The 20,413-nt window shown below is 46.5% G+C and overlaps 1 protein-coding gene across 1 annotated transcript in view; it reads left to right on the top strand.

Moving 5' to 3' along the window:
• The window catches only part of WAPL (WAPL cohesin release factor), a 1,736,851-nt gene that overhangs the window by 665,761 nt on the left and 1,050,677 nt on the right, over positions 1-20,413 (top strand). Inside the window, exon 8 of the mRNA XM_069610766.1 lies at positions 7,958-8,069. Coding sequence (XP_069466867.1) covers positions 7,958-8,069 — 112 coding nt within the window. The remainder of the gene's footprint in view (positions 1-7,957; positions 8,070-20,413) is intronic.

The following is a 20,413-nucleotide window of genomic DNA, read 5'->3' as shown; positions in this document are numbered from 1 at the left end:
TCTGGAAGCGGTACTGTGCAAAATAGGACTACACCCTACACTCAGGAGAGGACTGAAAGCGGTGTACACATCACCCCGAGCGTCAGTGATGGTAAACTCTGAATACTCAAGGTGGTTTACCCTCGAAAGAGGAACGAGACAGGGTTGCCCTCTCTCGGCGATCTTGTTCGCCCTCTCCTTGGAACCGCTGGCCCAAAAACTTAGAGCTGATAGCGAGGTGGAAGGCTTGTGGGTCCACGGCAGAAAATATAAATTGGTCCTCTATGCTGACGACATTCTGCTCAACATTCAGAACCCTTTAATTGCCATACCCAAAGCCAGACAACATATTGATTTTTACGGCTCCTTATCGGGATTTAAAATAAACCGTTCCAAATCAATATTGTTCCTGTTGCATGAACCCACCCCGAGTCCTCTAGAGAACTTTCGAGATTAAGATTAGTTTTGGGTGGTTCAACTCTGCTTTATTTGGGGATCAACCTTACAAAAAACATAAATGACATGTACGAGGCCAATTTCCCGCAACTCCTTGAAGCTTTTCACGCAGATCTTGCTAGGTAGCGACCACTCGCAATGTCCTGGATTGGACGGCTGAATGCCATCAAGATGGTTTGCCTCCCTCGCTTCTTGTACCCCTTCCAGGTCCTCCCCTTGAACGTTCCAGCCTCATTCTTCAGAGAAGTGAAACGTGCCACGCTATGCTTCCTTTGGGAGGGAAAGAAGCCGAAAATGGCATATGAAGTCCTTACCCTCCCGAAGGATAAAGGTGGGGTGGGGTGGGCCTCCCAGACTTAGTTATACTATCAAGCGGTCCAATTGAGGGTATTAATTCCGCACTTAAGGAACAGAAAAGATCTACAGTGGGTCCAGCTAGACGATGACAATTTGACCCCGGTCACATTTGTCTGAATGGTTATGGGTCCCCGGTCCAAACTTTTGCGCAGACTCAGGGATCCCCCCATTCTTGGCACCATCTGGAACATATGGAGAGAGGGGGCGGATAATGGTAGATGTCACAACGTGGCCATCCCCGCTGAACCACATATAGGCCCCGGGGATTTGTGAGGAAATGCCAGACCACTCCAAATACCAGTCATGGTTTGATGCAGGCCTGGAGAGGGTTGCACAACTCTGGAGGGGATGTATATTCCTCATAGTTCCTGAACTCGAAGAGGTGTTAGGCAGAATACTCTGCAGTACCCTTAGGGACCACTACACACAATTAAGACTACAAGTGGCAGTACAATTTCACCTTTGGTACAAGCCTGTACTACACAGTTATAGTGGTAGCAGTAGCGGAGCAGCCAAACTTATCTCAAGAGCAAATGAGCAGTAATAGGAATTACACAAAGGACTACAATTACTGTGACTCAAGCAAACACTGACTCAAGGTTTCTGGTTAAAAATATAAATACATTTATTTTTAAACCATCTGTTCACAAAACACTTCACTTCTATTAAACAAAACCATACTCTTAAATATACTACACACAACCAATTCCATTGGTTTAGGACAGTTCAAGGTCACCTTAGGATTTGACCGACTGGTGTTGTGACACAAAAGACGTTACGGGGTGTTAAACGCTGACAGTTCGGTCTTACGAAAGAAAAGCGTACCCGCGGGATGAAATGTAACCATAGTCAAACACACTTAGCACTTGGAATAAAAACCAAGGCAAAAGGGATAAAAATCATAGGCAATACTTTTGTCAAGGCACTAGAATCAGGATGTGTTAAAAAATGCACATATAGTCAATAGGCCTGCACCAGTGTCAAATGGAGCAGGGCTCGGTTGCCCAGGATCACACGGTAGAACAGTTCGAGATCAATGTTGCCAAGAGTACTTGGATATTGTCAAAAGGAGGCAAAAGTTAAGAGGCAAGGAAGAAAGGACAAGCCTTCGGTAAGAAAAAGGGTTCACCCCCGATTTCTCAAGGTCGGACGTAGAGAACGACCAAATGTGCACAGTACCTTATTCGTATGAAGAAAAGCTGGTGCCACGGCAGTTCCTGCAGACTCCCGGTTCCTGAAGCTTCAGTCGTGGGGACAAGGACGTTTGGAGCGATCTGTACGACCCAGGGATGAGGCCAGCAGCAGCAAAAGCAACGGTGAATAAAAGGTGCGCTCCTTTAAAACAGGAGAGGGCTGTTCTGATGGCTATCCGGACCACTACAGCTTCGTGCAGCAATTCCAACCCAGGAGAGCATTCTCTGGCTGTAGAAAGGTGAGCTGGTTGATCCCACCAGGCTCAAGGGAAGAAGACTCAGGACTGGATCGTCTGTCGTTGAAGGGTAGATAGCACAGGACTGCAGCAGGGCTTCACCGGGACTCGGGAGTTGCAGCAGCCGTCTTCTTCTCCGCTTCTCTTCGGTTCTTATAGTTCCATTGCCGACTCTGACTTCCAGCCCAAGAGTCCTGCTTTTATGCAAAAATCTCCCATTCACACAGCCTGGCTGTCAATCAAACAGCAGGGGGGTTGTCCAGCCCGGACAACTCCTCCAGCCAATGGGCACAAAGTGTGACTTGGGTCTCCAAGGAGACCCTTTGCAGGGGGTTACTAAACCCCTCCCTCACATTCAGCCCACATAGACACCCAGACCCCAAAGGAGGGCTTCTTCGTAGAAGCCCACCAAAGGTCGGCGAACAAAGAAGGCAAACCTGGTTTGCTCTGCAAAGTAAAACGCAAGAAGGATAATAACACAAAGAAATGGTGACTAAACCCGACCAGAGCCAAAAGAAAGAGTATTTGGTCAAGCGGGTTTATGTTCGAGGCTAATATAATAGCCTTAAACAGTACCATGTCTATGTAGTATACTCACGGTAGTAACGATAGGGTAGATACCACTGCCACCAGCCAAGTCTTAGTGTTAAGGGAGCGAAACAAGGCTCCAAGAGGCGCAGACAAAAGGGAGTAGGAATTAACCCCTTCCAATACTCCTTGTTAGATGGGGTGTATTGGGTCTGCAGTTTAAATGACTACATAAAGTAAATGGCAACTTTACCTGTTTCTGTGGGACAGTAGTCAGCTCCAGAAAAAATGGAGTCAGTGGGAAGTCTCAAAGACAACCCTATGTAACTGCACTGAAGGTGCTGTGTAACGCACACAAAGTGGGGCTCATGGAGTGGTGAGGCTCCAGAGCCCAAGATCACACAAACAGTAGAAATACACATGGCAAAACACATGTAAGAGTGGGAAAAAGGCTCACACTTTTACCAGGTGGAAAAAATAAACCCCAGAAATCCTGCAAAGCTTCTGAGGGACTCACTAGTTGAGGGAAATTAGCCATAAATCTCCCTAACAAGAGGCACTCCCAACTGAAACCAATTTCGGTCTTCCTCTATTTACAATTAAAGGGTCTGATGTCCAGGAAGGAGAAGATACAGGGAGAACTTGTACCATTCAAGAAGCTCCTTGACACCGTCAGTGAGACCAAGGGCATGATCACACATGTATCGTGCTCTCCTAGACTCTAATTCGAGGTCAATCACAAAACTCAAATACAGGTGGGAACAAGAGTTTGGTAGGGAATTTGACCAGCACACGTGGGCTCGCATTTGCAGAACACCCTCCTAGGTTTCAATTGCCACACAATACAAACTGTACGCTATTAAACTGTTACATAGATGGCAATACAATCCCTATAGGCTCTCCAAAATGTTTCAGACTACTAGCCCCATGTGTTGGAGGGAGTGTGGGATGAAAACCACCTACTGGCACATGTGGTGGGAATACCCCCGTGTACAGATCTACTGGAGTGAAGTCTTGGGCTGGATAAATCGGGTAGATGGAATCACTAGGAAGGCATCGCCCCTCTTTATATTGTTTGGGCTGGAGGAGGATGAGGATGGAGTAACGAGAGCTGGTGGACTTGTGGCCCCTTTGCTGCTTGCGGCACGGGCCTGCCTAGTGATCAGGTGGAAGGCACAATACCGCCCATCTAGGAAAGAGTGGATCGGAGTGGCTACCAACATATGGACAATTGAGAGATTAACGTCCTCTCTTCATGGAATATGGGCTCAACACGAGTCTTTATGGAACGACTTTGCAAGCACGTTTGTTATTAGCCCTGTGAGCCACCCAACATGAACCCACTATTGACAATCAATGAAACTTGTCTCATATTCTGATGCTCTCACAATAGGATGTCTCCAATAATTCGACCACTGCCAAGCCTATGAAAATGAGAAATCCTTTTCATACACTTAACATGCCTACTAAGAACGATAGGTGACCGTACAAGATCTATGCATATCTACATGCTGCAAAAATGCTGTCGACCTGCCACGGGGGGAAGAGGGGAGCGATGTGGGGGGGGGGGGGTGTTGAAACAATTATAAAGGTATGGTATCTTAAGCGATTATTGTGAATCTATCGTTTGTAAGTTGTAGCTTAATACTTATGCCGTATATGTTGTGGTGTTCTGTATACTGAAAACCAATAAAATAAAATTTGAAAAAAAAATTTCATTTTCCCCAAACTTAACAAGCTTGTCGGAATTCTCAACAAATCTCTGATCACCTGCTTGTCCGATCTTGGGTAGGTAATTGAAGTGGTAGCAGCTCCAATGCAGGCTCATGTTGACGAATTGGGCCGGTGGTGAAAAAGGGGCTTTATTTAGATCGTTCGGTTAGGATTTCAGTGCATCCTACTGCACAAGGAGCCACTCTCTAGGCGCATAACACCCTACATATTATTGAGGGCAGGGATTTGCTGGTGTTGATCGATATCTGAGCATCTATAGATATTGTGGATCTGTGGACACTGTTTAATTCTGTCATGCATGGCATCAATTGTGTTTTCTTTGAGTAGTTTCAAGCTTTCAGATTTATTGAAAAAAATGGGCCCTCCAGGTTCTACCTGTATTCATCACATTGAATTCTGCTGTGCTGAGTCCTAAAGATACAGGGAGTATCAGCCACTTTTATACCCTAAAAATAGGTAAATACTCCTTTTAAATAAGGAGTACAAATAATACCAATAAAAGTAGGAAATGGGTATGTAGGAGCTCATCCCTGTTTTCATCCATACACCTCTGTAGATATGTTTGGACCAGTGCCAGAGGAAGAAAATACTATTTGTGAAATGGAAATCATAAACTGTGTCACTGCGTGGATTACTATACGTTTTAATAAAAAAAAGTCGACAGGTGTTTTGACCTTCAGTCTTTTTCCAGGCATTTTATATACAATTTTGACTGGTATACACCAGTTGAAGCCAACTTTGTAGGACCTCCGAAACCAGGAATATTAGTTAAAAGATTTCCGTTCCTTTCACTAAATGATCTTATGTGTGAATATATAAAGCCGCAATTGCGGTTGTTTCAGTGTCTGCTCTGCCTTACGGTAAGTCACTCGAAGCAAAAAGGAATGGAAATCTTTCAACTAATATTCCCAGTTTCGAAGGTTCTACAAGGTTGGTTGCAACTGGTGTATACCAGTCAAAATTATGTTTCATGCCTGAAAAAAGACTGAAGGGTGAAACATGTCTGCTCTGTGGTTTTGATTAAAACGTACACTAATCTGCACATTGTGATGGTGCATGACTTTTTTGTTTCACCATGCATTCGTCTTTCAACATGTACCGGTGTGCAGAGCCAAATTAGTAGGGGTTTTTAAAACCTATGCCTGTGTCTTGTATTCAACCTTTCCCTACACTTCGTGCCTAGTAAAAGGAAGTTGAAAATCTGACCACTTTTCTCCTAGCTTTATCTCCCTCCACTAGCTGTCTTTTGAAATCGGATTTGAATGAAATCAAATTTTTGTGGTCCGTACTGTGTTGGCCTTACACTAGTTCAGTTACCAACCAGCCCTCCCGCTCTTTGTAACCGAAACTACAATCATTCGATTTCCAGCAGAAAGAAAACCTATGGTTATTTTTGTTTTGTTTTTCTGTTCTGATGAATACTTTCATCTTCATTGGAATCACTTGCAGCATACAAACAAACTAGATGGTGAAAACTGAACTGACTTGCCATTCTAAAGAGGTAATCATGCTTGCTTCAGTGCAGTCCTGAGACTCCTCAAATGATAAACGTTTGGGAAAAGTTCTACTTTCCAGAACAAACCACTCAATAGCATACGTAGTGCATGTGAATATAGAACAGGTACAAGCTACAAAAGTACTGTTACAGGAAAGTATCATAAATGATAAACTAGCCTGGGTACATGGCTTCCAAATTGCAGCTTTTGTGTAAGGATCAAGCCTCAAAGTTAATTTTGGAATGGAATCCATGTCCCGGAGTACAAACCTAGAAGCAAACCTTTCCAGTTGCTGCACATAGTTTCTGTAAGTGCGATGTTCTGTAGATTTGATATTTATTTTCGCTTGGTCTACACCATCTTCCAGTTTAATGGCTGAGATGTTAGTGTATTCTTCCTGTGTATTTATGACTTGTAATTTTGTGTCTTGTAGTTCTGATTGTGCCATGCCCAACCTCCCTCGTTCAATGTTCACGATCAGTGAAGCTTGTGCAATATATGAATGTCATTGAAGGAAGTGGTATTTTCTGCTTTCAGCGATGCTGAAGCCTAAAACCTTTTTTTATTTTCCTTTTTATTTTTTGCTCTGGTTGCAGGGTAGAAATTGAGATCTGCAAACTTTGTCTTCAGATCTTTTTAACTACAACTTCCATTACCCATTGCCTACATAGTCCATGATAAGAGACCATGGCAGTTGTCCAGAACACATGGGGAGGCAAAGGTTGTAGACCCCTTGCAAGGCTAACCGTCTCCCTGCCTAACCTTGATGTCATGGCAAGATCAGCTTTACAGGCCTATGTCCTGTGGGCAGGCAACGGGTATTTGAAGTGCTATTGGGCCTGAGTTAATGATCACAGATGAAAACCACTAATCCCATCTAGTCTGCTTATTTCCTTACTGATGCTGCTCCTCATTTTATTTGCATCATTTGAAAACTGTTCTTATTTTACTTTGCCATTCGCTTTTGGTATCTGTTCATAAATATAATTGGCTGGTCGACCCATAGTAGGTCGGAGACTGTATTAGCTTCTTCCATAATGTTGTCTTCAAATGGAGCCCACTAGTAAGAGACATGTTGATAATTGGTATTTTTCTAGCACACTAAGTATCAATTTTTTGAGTACTCCAAAGCTGCAGCTTGGAAGCCAGTTAACTGGACCAGTGTGATTCCCTCTTCAAAATTGGTTCTTCTTTGCATTCTTACATGGACGAAAGCATGCGTTTTGCACATTGTACTTTTAACCTATTGATGGGTTTTTTTTAATAAATGTTACAGGCTCTGTTTCTTCAGAGAAAAATCCAAACTACTATCTGTTGGCTTACAGCTTATTATAGACACTTGACTATAGGCACACACCTCAGGCTTGACAAGATCAGCTTGTGTTTTTTTTTTTTGTTTTTGTTTTAGCTATTAGAACACTTCAATCAGAAGCACTGTACAGGACATGATTAACAGTAGATCGGGCAATCCCTGTGCGGGGTGCTTTGAAATCCGTACCTGAAATGGACACACTTGCAACATTCAACAGAGCACTTAACCTGTGTGCTGTTCACTTGCTGCAAATGTTGTCCATGGAGACGGATTTAATAAACTTTAACTACAATGTACAAATAAGAGCAGGTTACCTAATCAGTGGGGTAGGGGTTTTGTTGTTTTTGTAGGTAAAAGATGCTCCTATGGAATTGGTGGTGTTTTATGAGTATGGTCTTGAAGCTTTGTACAGTGGCAGAATTTTATGGTACAATGACTGATATATAATGGGATAAGATGGTAATGGAGAAGAGCAGGAGGTTTCGCAGGTTTAAAGGGAAGAGTCGAGTAGTGATTGAGATTGAAGCATGTAACAAGGTGGGCAACTGCTTGATAGGGGAGGGAGCATTGAAACTATGGGTTGTTTTACGCTGAAAGATCGTAGCTGGTGACAATGTCTTCGTTTTGGACGTCCGCTTGAGACATGCATTGTTTTGTTTTCTACAGTGTAATTAGTTTGGCTACAAAGTGTGCAATGCCCAGTTTCCGAATGCACCTAAGAGCAAATGGGATGGTAGCTATGGTTTTCAAGACTCTGGATGACACTCATCATCATCAGGTATGTAAAAGCCATGCACATTGGTACATGTTTCTTTGATATAGTGGGCTGCATACCTTTGAATGGGGCATTTGGATTGTGACGTAGGATTACATGTTTATGGTGACCAATGCTCTTTACAGTTGAAAAATGATTTACTTGCTTCAGTGGTGATTAGGAGCCTTGCTTCTGCTGTAAAATGTTTTGAATTGGTGCTGGGGAGGTGATGCTACTACGTAACCCCTGAGATTGCAGGGCCACTTACTTTGATTTCACTTAAAGATTAGCGTGGATCATAGGAGATTTCCATCTTCTACCTCACTGCAGAAAAGATATACCTGTTCTGTAATCGGATACTAACCACTGGTAAATGACATCTTTTCTACCTTTCATTAATGAGGACCGGGAAAAACAACTCTGGCTATCTAATAGTTATGTTCACTTTCACTGTTCACGTCTTCAACTACACAATAGTTGATAAAATAGATAAACCTTTTAAGTCTGAAAGTAAATACTTCGAAATGAATGCAGTCAAAGTAACATCTAGTACATACTCCCAATGAAAACAACATATTACAATTTCAAGTTAACATTTTGAAGCTCAGACCTACAGAAATAGGCTGTGCATTTGCCAAGCCTCATAGCTATTTATAGTGCATCATGCATGCAGTTGCAGCCTGTAAATCATGGAAAGCCCAGATTCTTCTACCGAGATACTTACCATACACATAAATCCCATCCCCTTCCCTCATTCTCTATGGTTGTCCCTGCTAGTGGCAGGACCAGAGTTTTCTGCACTGTTCTTATTCCACATCAAGGTTTCTTTCTTGATTCTGTTCAGTATCCTGTCCCCCGAGAGCCCTGCTTTCCCATAACCCATGGTGCATGTCTGTTCAGAGTGACTTTTCTAGGTGTGCTTCCTGCGAGGCGTGTCTCCTGGCATATGATCCCCACCCTCTCTGCTTGGTGTCACACTCAGTGCAGGAATCCCCCAGTGAATGCCCCCAGACATTAGCAGCACCTAGATCCATTAAACAGTTTGTCCTGGTGGTGTGACACCTTCACTAGGTCTCTCCAGGTCATCAGAAGGCATTCACCCATAGGAAAGTAATGCCTGAAGGCAAGTCGACCTCCCTTCTCAAGGCCAATAAAGAGGGGTGAGGGCTTCTTCCTGGGCACTACTTCTGCTTGGAGGGAGCGGTTGGTGCTGTTCGACCATTTGTTCTCAAGACCACAGGGTTTCCAGCATGTGTTGAGGTGGTCTTTAGAGTCTTCTAAGGGGGCCAGCTGTGGATTTTCTGGCTCTCGTTGTGGACAACCATCCTAGTTAGTGTGATGAATCCTGCAGTCTCATCACTGTTTCCCCGGCGTCAATCTCCTCCCGCATGGCCAGGGAAAGGCAGCTGCTACCTTATCCTGACCCTGACGGTGATGTCAAGAGGGAGGTTCATGGCAGAGGAGATGAACACCCGGGGCAAGTGCTGGCTCTGACTTGAGGGATGCAATATTCTCCCCCTTCTTGTGATGAGGAAGCCATAATACTGGAGCTTCTGACTGATGGTATTTTGTTGTAGTACATCTGATGATTGTATATCGAACACAACTGTTCAACAATGTGATTCAAAATCGTTTGAAAATTATAGGGCTGCACGTCCCAGAAAGCTTTAAGTACTGGGACTTGGAGGAGGCACTAGTAGTTCATGAGGAGGAATTGTGACTTTACCAACAATATATAGTCGGCTGTGGAAATGGAGACCAGGAGAATGTTGGGAACGAAGGAAGAGCGAGAAGGAAGGCTGCAGAATGCGCTGTATGGAAGCGTGAAGGGTGCCAGAGGAAGACCTGCAGAGGACCATTGGGAGAACCAGGGATGCCCGGCCGAAGGAGTTTGGTGTCACTCAAGACCGGAGGAGAACTGCGGGAGAGGGCAAGAGCAGAAGACTTGCAGTGGGACTGGAAGATACGCGGTCCCGCTAGGCTGCACGGGACTTGGTGGCGAAGGCCAGGAGGGCTGACGTGGAGACCCAGAGAGAAACTGTTCAGATGGGGATGCTGGCCCAAACACATTCCAGCCGCAGCACACTGAACCACTGAGTCAGCCTCATGTCGAAGGGGGCCCCGGGACATGCGAACATGCTTATAAGCATTGTGAAAGTACTTTTTGAATTTCGATCACAGGTAATTGAACAAAAAAGACTAATATGGTGCACTTCTCCTGTAAGAGGTTAATTCGGGAGGAATCTGGAACCAACACTGCCAAGAGCCAACGGATTCTAAGAGCAATAAGCAGGCAACATTTGTAGATTTCTCCTTGCCTGAGATGTCAATTGGAGGGAAACCGGAACAAGCATTGCTGAAAGCCTTGATAAGAGCGATTGACTGAAGGAGCTTGAACAAACCCTCATATAAGAGATACAAGTGTGAGGGAAATTGGTGCAAGTACTAACTGAAGTCAACACGGGTTGTACCACTGGAGGGAGAGGTGCACCTGTATGAGTATTTAAGAGGAGAGTGCATGAAGCCCAAAAAGGGTAGTAAAACCTTTTTGGAAGGTGATACCTGGCAGGAGAGTGCACCAGGGGATCTAAGTGAACCAAAGGTTTACCCCTTTTGGTTCACTTATATCCCCTGGTGTACTCTCCTGCCAGGTATCTCCTTCCAAAAAGGTTTTACTACCCTTATCGGTCTTCTCTGCAACATTCACTCTCCGCTTAGATATTACAGCCTGCGATACCTCCTGCTTCTTCTCCATTCCCATCTTATCCTATGATAAATCAGACTCCTTGTACCTTAAAATTCTGCCACTGTACAAAGCTTCAAGACCATACTCATGAACCTCCTCCAATTCCCTAGAAGGAGCACATTTTACCTACAGTGACAACAAAACCCCTAGCCCACTGATTAGGTAACCTGCTCTTGAGGAGTTTCCTGGCAGGAGAGTGTCCCGGGAAACTTATTTGGAGTTGTTGTTTTAAAAAGAGAATTGGTTATATTAAGTTATTCTCTCAATGGAAAATGTTGTCAACCAGAAGCCTTGAAAGGACATGCTTTTTGCCATGCTTGATTCATTGTTGTGAAAAGACATTTGCTTTGCCATTCTGAAAATTAGTAACAGCTTTTTGCTTTATCTGGATAAGCGTTATGAAAAGAAAATTTGGTGTCATCCTGAGGAAAGTTTTAGGTGGAAAAATAATTTTGTAATGCCTTTAAGAGACTGGTCATGAGACAAGAACATTGTTAATAACTTACATGAAGTAATCTAGGGAAGGGAGTCAATCCTGGATATAAGAAGTGCTTTTGTTGAAGTTATTTGTTTGAGTTGTTGTACTTTTGTATTAAGTTGAACTTTAAAGCATGTACCTTGCACTGTTTGCTTGTGTATGTTAGTGTGAGGGCCAGATTGAGTTTGGACAGTCATCCTGTTTTAGTTTTAATTTCATAGAAAGGGACATTTACTTCAGGATAAGGAAAGTTAGGCCTTCATCCATAACCCTTTTTTTCTGTTAATAAAATGACTAATATTGAGAAAAGTAGGAATTGTGTCGGCCACTCATTGCTGACCCCTCACAGTAGTCTGGTTACATTTTTGTTGGCCATTGTTCCACTGAAGTAATTTAAAAAAAATTAAAAAAAATCCCTTAGTCTTTTTGTACGAAATGCCTTCCTTTGTTTAGGGTTAACCACGAGGTGGCCAAACAAGTTCAAGTCCCAAACATTCAGGATGGTCACGTTGCAGCACATGCTCGTCCAACTGGAGGAAAGGGACTTCCGAACATTGCTGGCTCTAGAGGACGATTACTTCCAAATCCCCATTCAGGTGAAGCATCAGCAGTTCCTGTGCATAGCCGTACATGGAAAGCACTACCAAATCAAGGACCTTCCCTTCGGACTGAAGTCGGCGGCCAGGGTGTTTGCGAAGTGCCTGGCACCAGTGGCGGCCCGTCTACGTCTGCAAGGGATACATGTCTACCCGTGCCTCGACTGGCTTATCTGGGCTAACTCGAGGGAAATTGACATCGACCACACGGACAGGACCGTCCGGCTGCTGACGGATCTGGGATTCTCTGTGAATTATCAGAGGTCCTGCTCGATTCCAAAACAGGGCGCTCTGTTCATGGGGTCCAGGCTCAACAGTCTCCTGCCTGGCGGCCCCCTCAGAAGAAAGGATTGCAGCCATTTTGGGCAAGGTGCAACGGCTGTTGGCACTGAAGATCGCCACGATAAATACCATTAAGTCGCTGCTCGCCATGATGTTGCAGTGAATCTACCTGATCACTCTACAGGTTGCGGATGCGACCCCTCCAAGAATTCCTGGACGCTTGGTGACTCCAAGTGTCCGGATACTTTACAGACAGGATTGTTCTCAACGAGGAGTTCTGTCGAGCGATAAGGTGCTGGGCTGTGCACTCAAACATCGCCAGGGCATGGTTTACCAGAATCCCCCATACCTGGAGACGATCTCCACAGATGCTTCTCTGAAGGGCTTGGGGAGCCCACACCGGATGTTTCCATGCCAGAGGCCTGTGGCTGCCAGAGGAAAGGGATCTCCACATCAACGTCCTGGAACTGTGAGCACTGTTCCTTCTGTCCCTCAAGGGCAAGGTGATGAGGGTCTTTATAGACCTTACCACCACAATATTCTGCATCGGGAAGCAGGGGGGGCACCAGATCGCCAGTGCTCTCGAGAAAGGTGCAGGACTTGTTGCACTGGGCTGTCGCCCAGGGGATGTTTCTCATTCCTTTTCAACTGGCAGGAGTCAACACTATCATAGACTTCCTCAACAGGGAGCTGCGCTCTTGCCACGAGTGGGAACTTTGACAGGATCAAATGGACAAGCTCTTCCTCAGGTGGGGCAGACCCCAGATAGATTTGTTTGCAAGGGCGACGAACTCCAAATGCCAGAGATTCGCCAGTTGGTTCTACCAGCTGGAGAGCATGGGGGACGCATTCTCCTTCCTGCTCGAACGGTGCCGGTGCAGGGTGATCCTCGTTACCGAGGCAGATCTGGTTCCCAAACCTCAGCCTGTCGACGTCACCTCCAGTCAAGCTGCCAGTGGTCGCGGATCTGCTCACCAGAGAAGAAGGCACAATCCTGAACCAGGATTGCTAAACCTAAAGGCCGTGCTCCTGCAGCCTTAGAGTTCGGTGGGCACATGCTATCGGTGGACTGCAGGTAGGTGCTTGCCAGGGCCAGAGCATCGTCGACTCTTAAGTGCTACAGGCAGAAGTGGAAGCGTTTCGCGGCTTGGTGCCGGTTGAAGATGGATCAACCCTCTGTGGTTCATGGCCCCTCAGATCCTTCCGTACTTGTTGTCTAAGGCAGGGCTGGCGCACGCCTCCATCAAAGTGCATCTGGCGGCTATCTCCCACTACACCAGGTCTCCGGGACGGTCTTCTCTTTGAGGAACTCCTTGACTAGACGGTGTGACCAAAGGACTGTTTTGATTGTTCCCTCTGCGGGAGCTCAACGTGGTGCTGACGAGGCTCATGGGGGGGGCCTCCGCCTAGCCTATGATATGATATGGTATTTGTAACGCGCCTATACACAGGTGTTTCAAGGCAGCAATTGCTCTGGTGGAATGGGTATGAGTCAAGCTCCTCTCGTTCCTTTTGTGGAAGACAGCTTTTCTTGTGGCCATCGCCTCTGCCAGAAGTGTAGGTGAGATCCAGGCCCTGCAAGCAGCCTTATCGGACTTCCCACGAGACAAGGGTGGTGCTGTGGACGCACCCTTCCTTCATGTCAAAGGTCCCATCGGAATTCCATCTTAACAAACCTTTAGTGTTGCCTGTGTTTTTTCCGGCACCTTTGTTGCCGGCTGAAAGGACTTTGCACTCGCTGGATGTGGCGCGTGTTCTTAAGTTCTATGTGGCACGCACAAAGTTTCCGGAAGAGGTTGCAACTTTTCGTTAACTTTGGTCCTGTGGACCATGGGAAAGCTTTGTCCAAGGCTTCCATCTCCAGGTTACTCTCTGGCTGCATCACTCACTGTCACCGGTTGGCAAACTGACCGCTGCCCGGTAGTCAGAGCCCATTCCACCAGAGCAATTGCTGCAACGACGGCGACCTGTTTGGTCTGCCCCTCCTGGACATCTGCTGGGCTGCTACGTGGGGGTCTACGCACACCTTCGCAAGATTCTGTGTCGACAGGGATTCCAGAGAGGAGTCCAAGGTTGGCCAGGCAGTGCTACGCAACCTGTTTGAAAGTGAGCCTGGTCTGAAGGTAAGGGTAATTGCTTCTATTGAGCCTTGCCACCCTCCGTGGTTGTGTATGTAATTACTGCTATATATTCTTTCTTCATGAGTGTGTGAATCCATGCTAGACCCCACGCTGGAGAAGGAACAATTTACTTAACTGTAACTGTTCTCCAGCATGGGTCTCGCATGGATTCACATGCGATACCTCCCTCCTGCCCCTCTGTGGCACTTCTTGGTCATACTGCCACTTTACGTGCTACCAAATCTGAAAATGGCTGCCAGAGGAGGGGCTTGGGTAGAGGGCAGCCATTGGCTAGGGGCAGCATGACCCAGAGCTCAGTGATTGGTTTATAGGAGAAAAATAATTTGTAAGTGAAACAGTTTTTTCTTTTACCGAGGATTCCCGGCCTGACGGGGAATATTCATGAGCATGTGCATCCATGCTAGACCCATGCTGGAGAGCAAGTTACAGGTAAGTAACTTGTTCATTATTCCGTTATACATAATGATGTACACGCATGCCAGGTCCCCAGAATAGGGATGTTATTTAAGGACAGATGGCTTGTTGAGGGTCTAATAACAGGCTCTGGAGATGTCAATAAAAATGAATGCTCCTACTTATATACCGGACATTGCATCTGCAGTGATTGCAGGAAGAGTTGGCCCTTGAATAACCGTCAAGCCAGACTGCTATGGCTGGCCAATCCCTAGCCCTCAGCTACATGATTGATCAAACTGGCAAATTGTTGACCCCTGCTATACATAGATGCAAGACAAAAAACTCACATTTCAGTGAATCTGTGATGGTTAATAATTGTAGGCTAATGCGTCTAATGCTGCGCCCATAGCCCACTCTGGCAAATGCAGCAGATGGAGGTTTACATGCCTGGCCATGCAGCCAGGTCCCGAAATTGCCAATCTGACTAGGAGGCGGGTTGTTGAGGACCAGGGCGTGCACCTGCCAAGTCCCCCACCCCTGATCTCCAGGAATTGCAGACATCAATCACTTGCTGTGGTGCATATTTTATTTACTATTTGTAAGCTGCCTATACAACAAATGGTGTTTCAAAGCGACACAAGACAAAAAAAGTGGGGGGAGCAAGGGTGAAATGTGACATTCAGATTGTGCAAGTACAGTAACAAGAAGTGCGAGCAGGGGGTGGCCGTTCAGGGCAGCAGGAGAGATTGCAAATTGAAAAGTGAAGGGGGGGGGGGGGTCAGGAGGTGGGAGAAGGTTTTGCAAGTGTTAAGTGGAGACCAGATGGGCAAGTGCCAGGGTTTGCAGGGGGTGAGGGTCCACATGCTAAATGCGAGGAAGGGGCTGGACTGGCCGGGAGCGGGTCCTGCTGCCCTGTAGAACTGAGGGAGACCAGGCAGCCAGTTACTGTGACAGATTGTGGGTGTTAACAGGGGAGAGGGAAGAAAGAAAAGGAGGGTCTTGAGCTTCCGGAAACTTAAGGAGATCAGCTCAAGCTTGAGAAGGGCAGGGAGACTATTCTAGAGCGAGGCTCTTGCAGAGGAGAGATCTACCACCATCTCTGCTTAGAGAAGTGTCTGATCTGCAGAGAGTTTGAGGTAGAAGACCAAAGGGCTCTAGCAGGGAGGTATTTAGGGAGAGTGAGGTGGATGTAGTGGGGTTCCAGGTCCCAGAAAGCCTTGTGCATGATGTAGAGGGTCTTGAACTTGAACTTGATCCTAGCAGCGACCGGGAGCCAGTGGAGAGGTTTTGGGGCTGGATATATGCGTTCCCTGGGCTTGAGGCCAAGGATAAGTCTTGCAGTCCTATTCTGAATTAGTGGAAGGGGGTATAGGGAGGATGGAGGAAGGGGCTGTTGCAGTAGTCCAGTCTACAGAGGACCAGATCTCTGGAAACATTGAGTTTCTGGGGCAATGTGAGGATAGGGGAAATGCCTCTTAGGAGGTGCAGCTGACAGTGGGCCTTCTTGGAAAGGTTTGCCAGGTAAGTAGAGAAGAGTCTAAGATGACACAGGTTTTTGCCCCCCAACAGTGTGTGGGGAGGGAACCCATAGAGGGTGGCCAGAGCGAAGGAGGGCGCTGCAGTCCCAATGAGAATGATCTGTCTTACTGGCTTTAAGGCAGAGATCATTGACAGCTTACTGTATCTAAATAGCAGTCGGGATAAAGGAGGAGGCAGCAGTGGAGGGGAGCTTGAAGGAGAGCTGCATGTCTGCATAACACTGGAGATGAGAGTGAAGAGGATCAGGACGGCCAGAGGGGCAAGGTAGATGTCGAAGAGCCACAGAGAGAGGATAGAGCATTGAGGGACACTGCACGTGGAGAGTGAAATGGGGGGGGATAGAAAATGGCCCAATGGAACTTTGGCAGATCGTCCAGAGAAATGTCAACCAGTCCAGTGCCAGGCTCGTGTTGTCCAGGGTGTCCTGGAGTTGATTTAACAGGGTTGACTGTGTCGAAGGCAGAGGAAAGATCCAAAAGGATAAGAAAGTATGGAGAGTTGGAATCGAGATTTGAGAGCAAGTAATCTCTGGTATTCAGGAAAGCAATTTCCGTGCCTTTGGCTGCTCCAAAACCAGACTGTGGTCGTGGAGACGGCCAACAGATTCAGTGTGTTGGGTCAGTTGGGACATGACCAGCTTTTCTAGGAGTTTGCCCCGGAAGGGGGTAATGGAGATAGGTCGGCAGAGGGATTTTTGAGGAAAGGATGCACAAGGTAGTGCTTGAGGGGTAGCAGGAAAGGATCCAATTGCAAAAGAGTGATTACAGATATTAGGAGGGAAGAGGAGAGAGGGTCAAGGGAGGCCTGAGCGCTGAGGAGGAGGAAGAGTGTCAGGGATGGCTGCGTTGAAGTGGAGACTGCAGTAGGATTGGCAAGTTTCTTGCAGATTTTAAACATTTGCCCGTGTTAGTGGCCCTATAGATGAGGGCTTGGATATGAGCCTTCCTTTTCCAGCGGATGCAGAGTCTATATTGCCTTTGGAGCAGGCGGCAGACCAGTTTGTCAGAGGGTTTGCCAGAAGCCCGCCACTTCCTCTCGTCAACTCTGCACTTGTGTTTCAGAGGGGCCAGGTCGAAGTTGTTCCAGATTTTGTTCTTGGAGGCAGGCTTCATGCGTATCCTCATGACGGGGGCAAGGATGTCCAGGGTGTTGGTGATGGGAGAGGTGAAGATTAGCAAGGGCAAAGTCAGTGTGGGAGTCCGGGGCAGGAGTGGGAGGGGCATTGAAAGTGACGGCTGTTAGGGTTTATTTTCTATATTCTGACCTGGTGGAGAGATGCATAGGCCATCCTATATTGTAACAGGAACAACTGTAGCCAAACCGGTTTAGGTAGTGTTAGGGAGAATTCTCTCTTTAGGCTGAATTTCCTAACCTAGTGAGTCCCCCAGCAGCTTTGCTGGAGTTTTTTTCTCCTGCCAAGAGTGGGACTCTTTTTCTCCCACTCTTGGACATGATTTATGGTGTTCCTTTGACTGTTAATGTGTTTTATGGGCTATGGGGTCCTTTACTCCATAGGGTCTCATATGTTTTTACTATGTGTGTTACACAGCACCTAGTGACACCCCACCATAGACTCCATACCATGGGAATCACTACTGTCTCCCAGGGCATGTAAAGTCACTATTGGCTTTACTAGTCCCAAATTATTAACAGAAACCAGTACAAACCATCATATTGTGGACGTACTGGTCGGGGCAATTCGATTGCCCCGGGGTCTGTTAGTCGAGGGGGCACGTCTCCGTCCCCCCTGATCGAGTTTTGGCTGGTGGAAGTGGAAACTACTTTTTATATTCGACCACAAATATATCCCTATGGGATTTTCCCATTGTTCGAGGCTACCAACTTTAATTATTTAATTCTCATAGCCTCGAACATACCGCCGGTTTATTTAATTAATATTAATTCGCCGGTTGGTATTTTTTGCCAGGACTCGATTCTAAAATGGCGTTTGTGTTCTCTTCTGTGACTCCAACCCAAGCCCTTTGTTCCACTTTTTGGCGGGCTTCTCCACAGAAGCCTCCAAAGGTGGTGCCACTCTCTGGGTACCACAGAGGGCGTGGGAGGGGGTTTAGGCACCCTGGACTGAGTTACCTTGGTAACTCAAGTCGCACTCTTGTGTGATTGGCCCAAGTGGTGAGCCGGCCGGCTCACCACTTAGCATGTTTGATTGACAGCTAGGCTGAGTGAATGGGGGTATGCTGCATAAAAGCAGGGCTTTGGGGACTGGAACTTCAGAAGTCGCCACAGGACCTGAGAATCCAACGAGGGAGAAGCTGTGCCGACCTTCCACGACGACACCACCGGCGGAGCCCTGCGGAACCGACTCACCACTTCCCGACGACAGAGGATCTCCCGGCTGGAGAGGCTTCTTCCCCTGACTGGTGGGCACAACCAGTTTACCTTCTCTTCGCACCCCAGACCGGCTTGTGGTCGAATTGCCTGTGCCAAGCACCCCGGCAACTGGATAGCCACTTACCACTGGGCCGCAAATAAAAGGACTGCTCCTTTTACCTGAGAACTCCACGGCTGGTTTCTTCCCTGGCAGTGCAACGGACTCCTGTCTTCCTCCCCGACGAGATCCTCTCTTCCCCCTGGACGAAGCACCGACTTGCATCCGCTGCCAGGAACAACTGCCCCCGCTGGAGTATTCACACCACTTTAAGGTACCGTGTCCGCCAGGCCTCCCTTTCTAAAGATTGCTACAAGGTAATAATAACCCCTTTAACCTTCTGGACTGGGCTGGCCGCCTTGACCCTCTAACTGGTCCCTTTCTTTGGTCCAACTCTTTTGAACCTTTGTAAGACACTTGTGCACTTCAACCGTGTGACCTTGGAAACATTACGTTCTGATCCTCTTAAACTGGATCCGGCCTTCTGAACTCTAACTTCACGGTTTTACTTGCCTACCTCTCTTGTTTTGTTCTTATGAAAGTGTTGGGATCTGTTTCATATTATTCTCTGCTTTTCTCTCCCTTTTTAAACCGAATTATTAGAGTGCCATCTACGTTAAGCGCTCACCGCTGTCTGAAAATAAGTGGAGCTTTACTTAAGACTTGTCTAATATTCTTTTAAGGGAGTGTATATCTTTTAGTGACCGTGTTTTTGAATTGCTTACTATTCGTGCCTCTGTGTTTTTCTAGATGTGGTTTTAAGTGAATAATTATCTCTTTTACACCAAGCTCTGGTCAGTGTTTACTTGTTCTACTGTGTTCTTTTGACCTATTGTGAATACTCTGTATACTGCCTAACTCTTCTTGAGGGAAGTCTGACTGCTCAGCCACAGCTACCAAGTGAATCTCTGTGGTACAGACTGTGCTACCAAGTGGGTTTACTGCCAAACACCTGTAGTCCTAAATCTTTTGCAGTGGTCCCAGAGGGAACTGCACAGGTTTCTGCCTAACAGGTAGTAGTGACAGGCGTCCTCGGCTAAGTTCTTCAGATGGGGTGAGCTTGTAAAGGCTCCATAATGAGGTCACACAATGGGAATCGCAAGTTGCACTGAGACAGGATGTATGAAAATAGTTATTTATTTTTGGCCAAAACACACTATAGAAAAATGACTTAAAGCAGGTAGACGTACCACACAACACTATCGAACAAAATACATGGATACATTCACTTTGTTAAAGGCCATAATACAAATCAAACTCCTGCAAATGAAAGGTTAGACAAGTTGTTAGTGAGAATTCTCTGTTTAGGCTGAATTTCCTAACCTAGTGAGTCCCCCAGCAGCTTTGCTGGATTTCGGGAGTTTGTTTTTTTCCATCCTGCCAAGAGTGAGACTCTTTTCCTCCCACTCTTGGACATGTATGTGTGTAATTCCTTTGAATGTCAATGTGTTCTATGGGCTATGGGGTCTTTTACTCCATAGGGTCTCGTATGTTTTTCTATGTGTGTTACACCGCACCCTATGTGCCGTAGCACTGGGGCGTCCTAGCGGACCCCCACCATAGACTCCATACCCGGGGACTGACTACTGTCTCCCCGGGCATGTAAAGTCACCATTGGCTTTACTAGACCTAAATTTACTAACAGGACTAGTACCAACCATCTTATTGTGGACGTACTAGTAGGGGTAATTCGATTACTCCTGGATCTGTTACTCGAGGGGGCACTGTCCCGTCCCCCCTCGTCGAGTTTTGGCTGGTGGCAGTGGAAACTACTTGTTATGTTCGACCCCGGACATAACCC

This window comes from Ambystoma mexicanum, chromosome 8 (genome assembly GCF_040938575.1).
Source record: "Ambystoma mexicanum isolate Mex_15411 chromosome 8, UKY_AmexF1_1, whole genome shotgun sequence".
NCBI classification, from domain to species: Eukaryota; Metazoa; Chordata; class Amphibia; order Caudata; family Ambystomatidae; genus Ambystoma; species Ambystoma mexicanum.
This window is presented reverse-complemented; position numbering and strand designations above follow the sequence as displayed.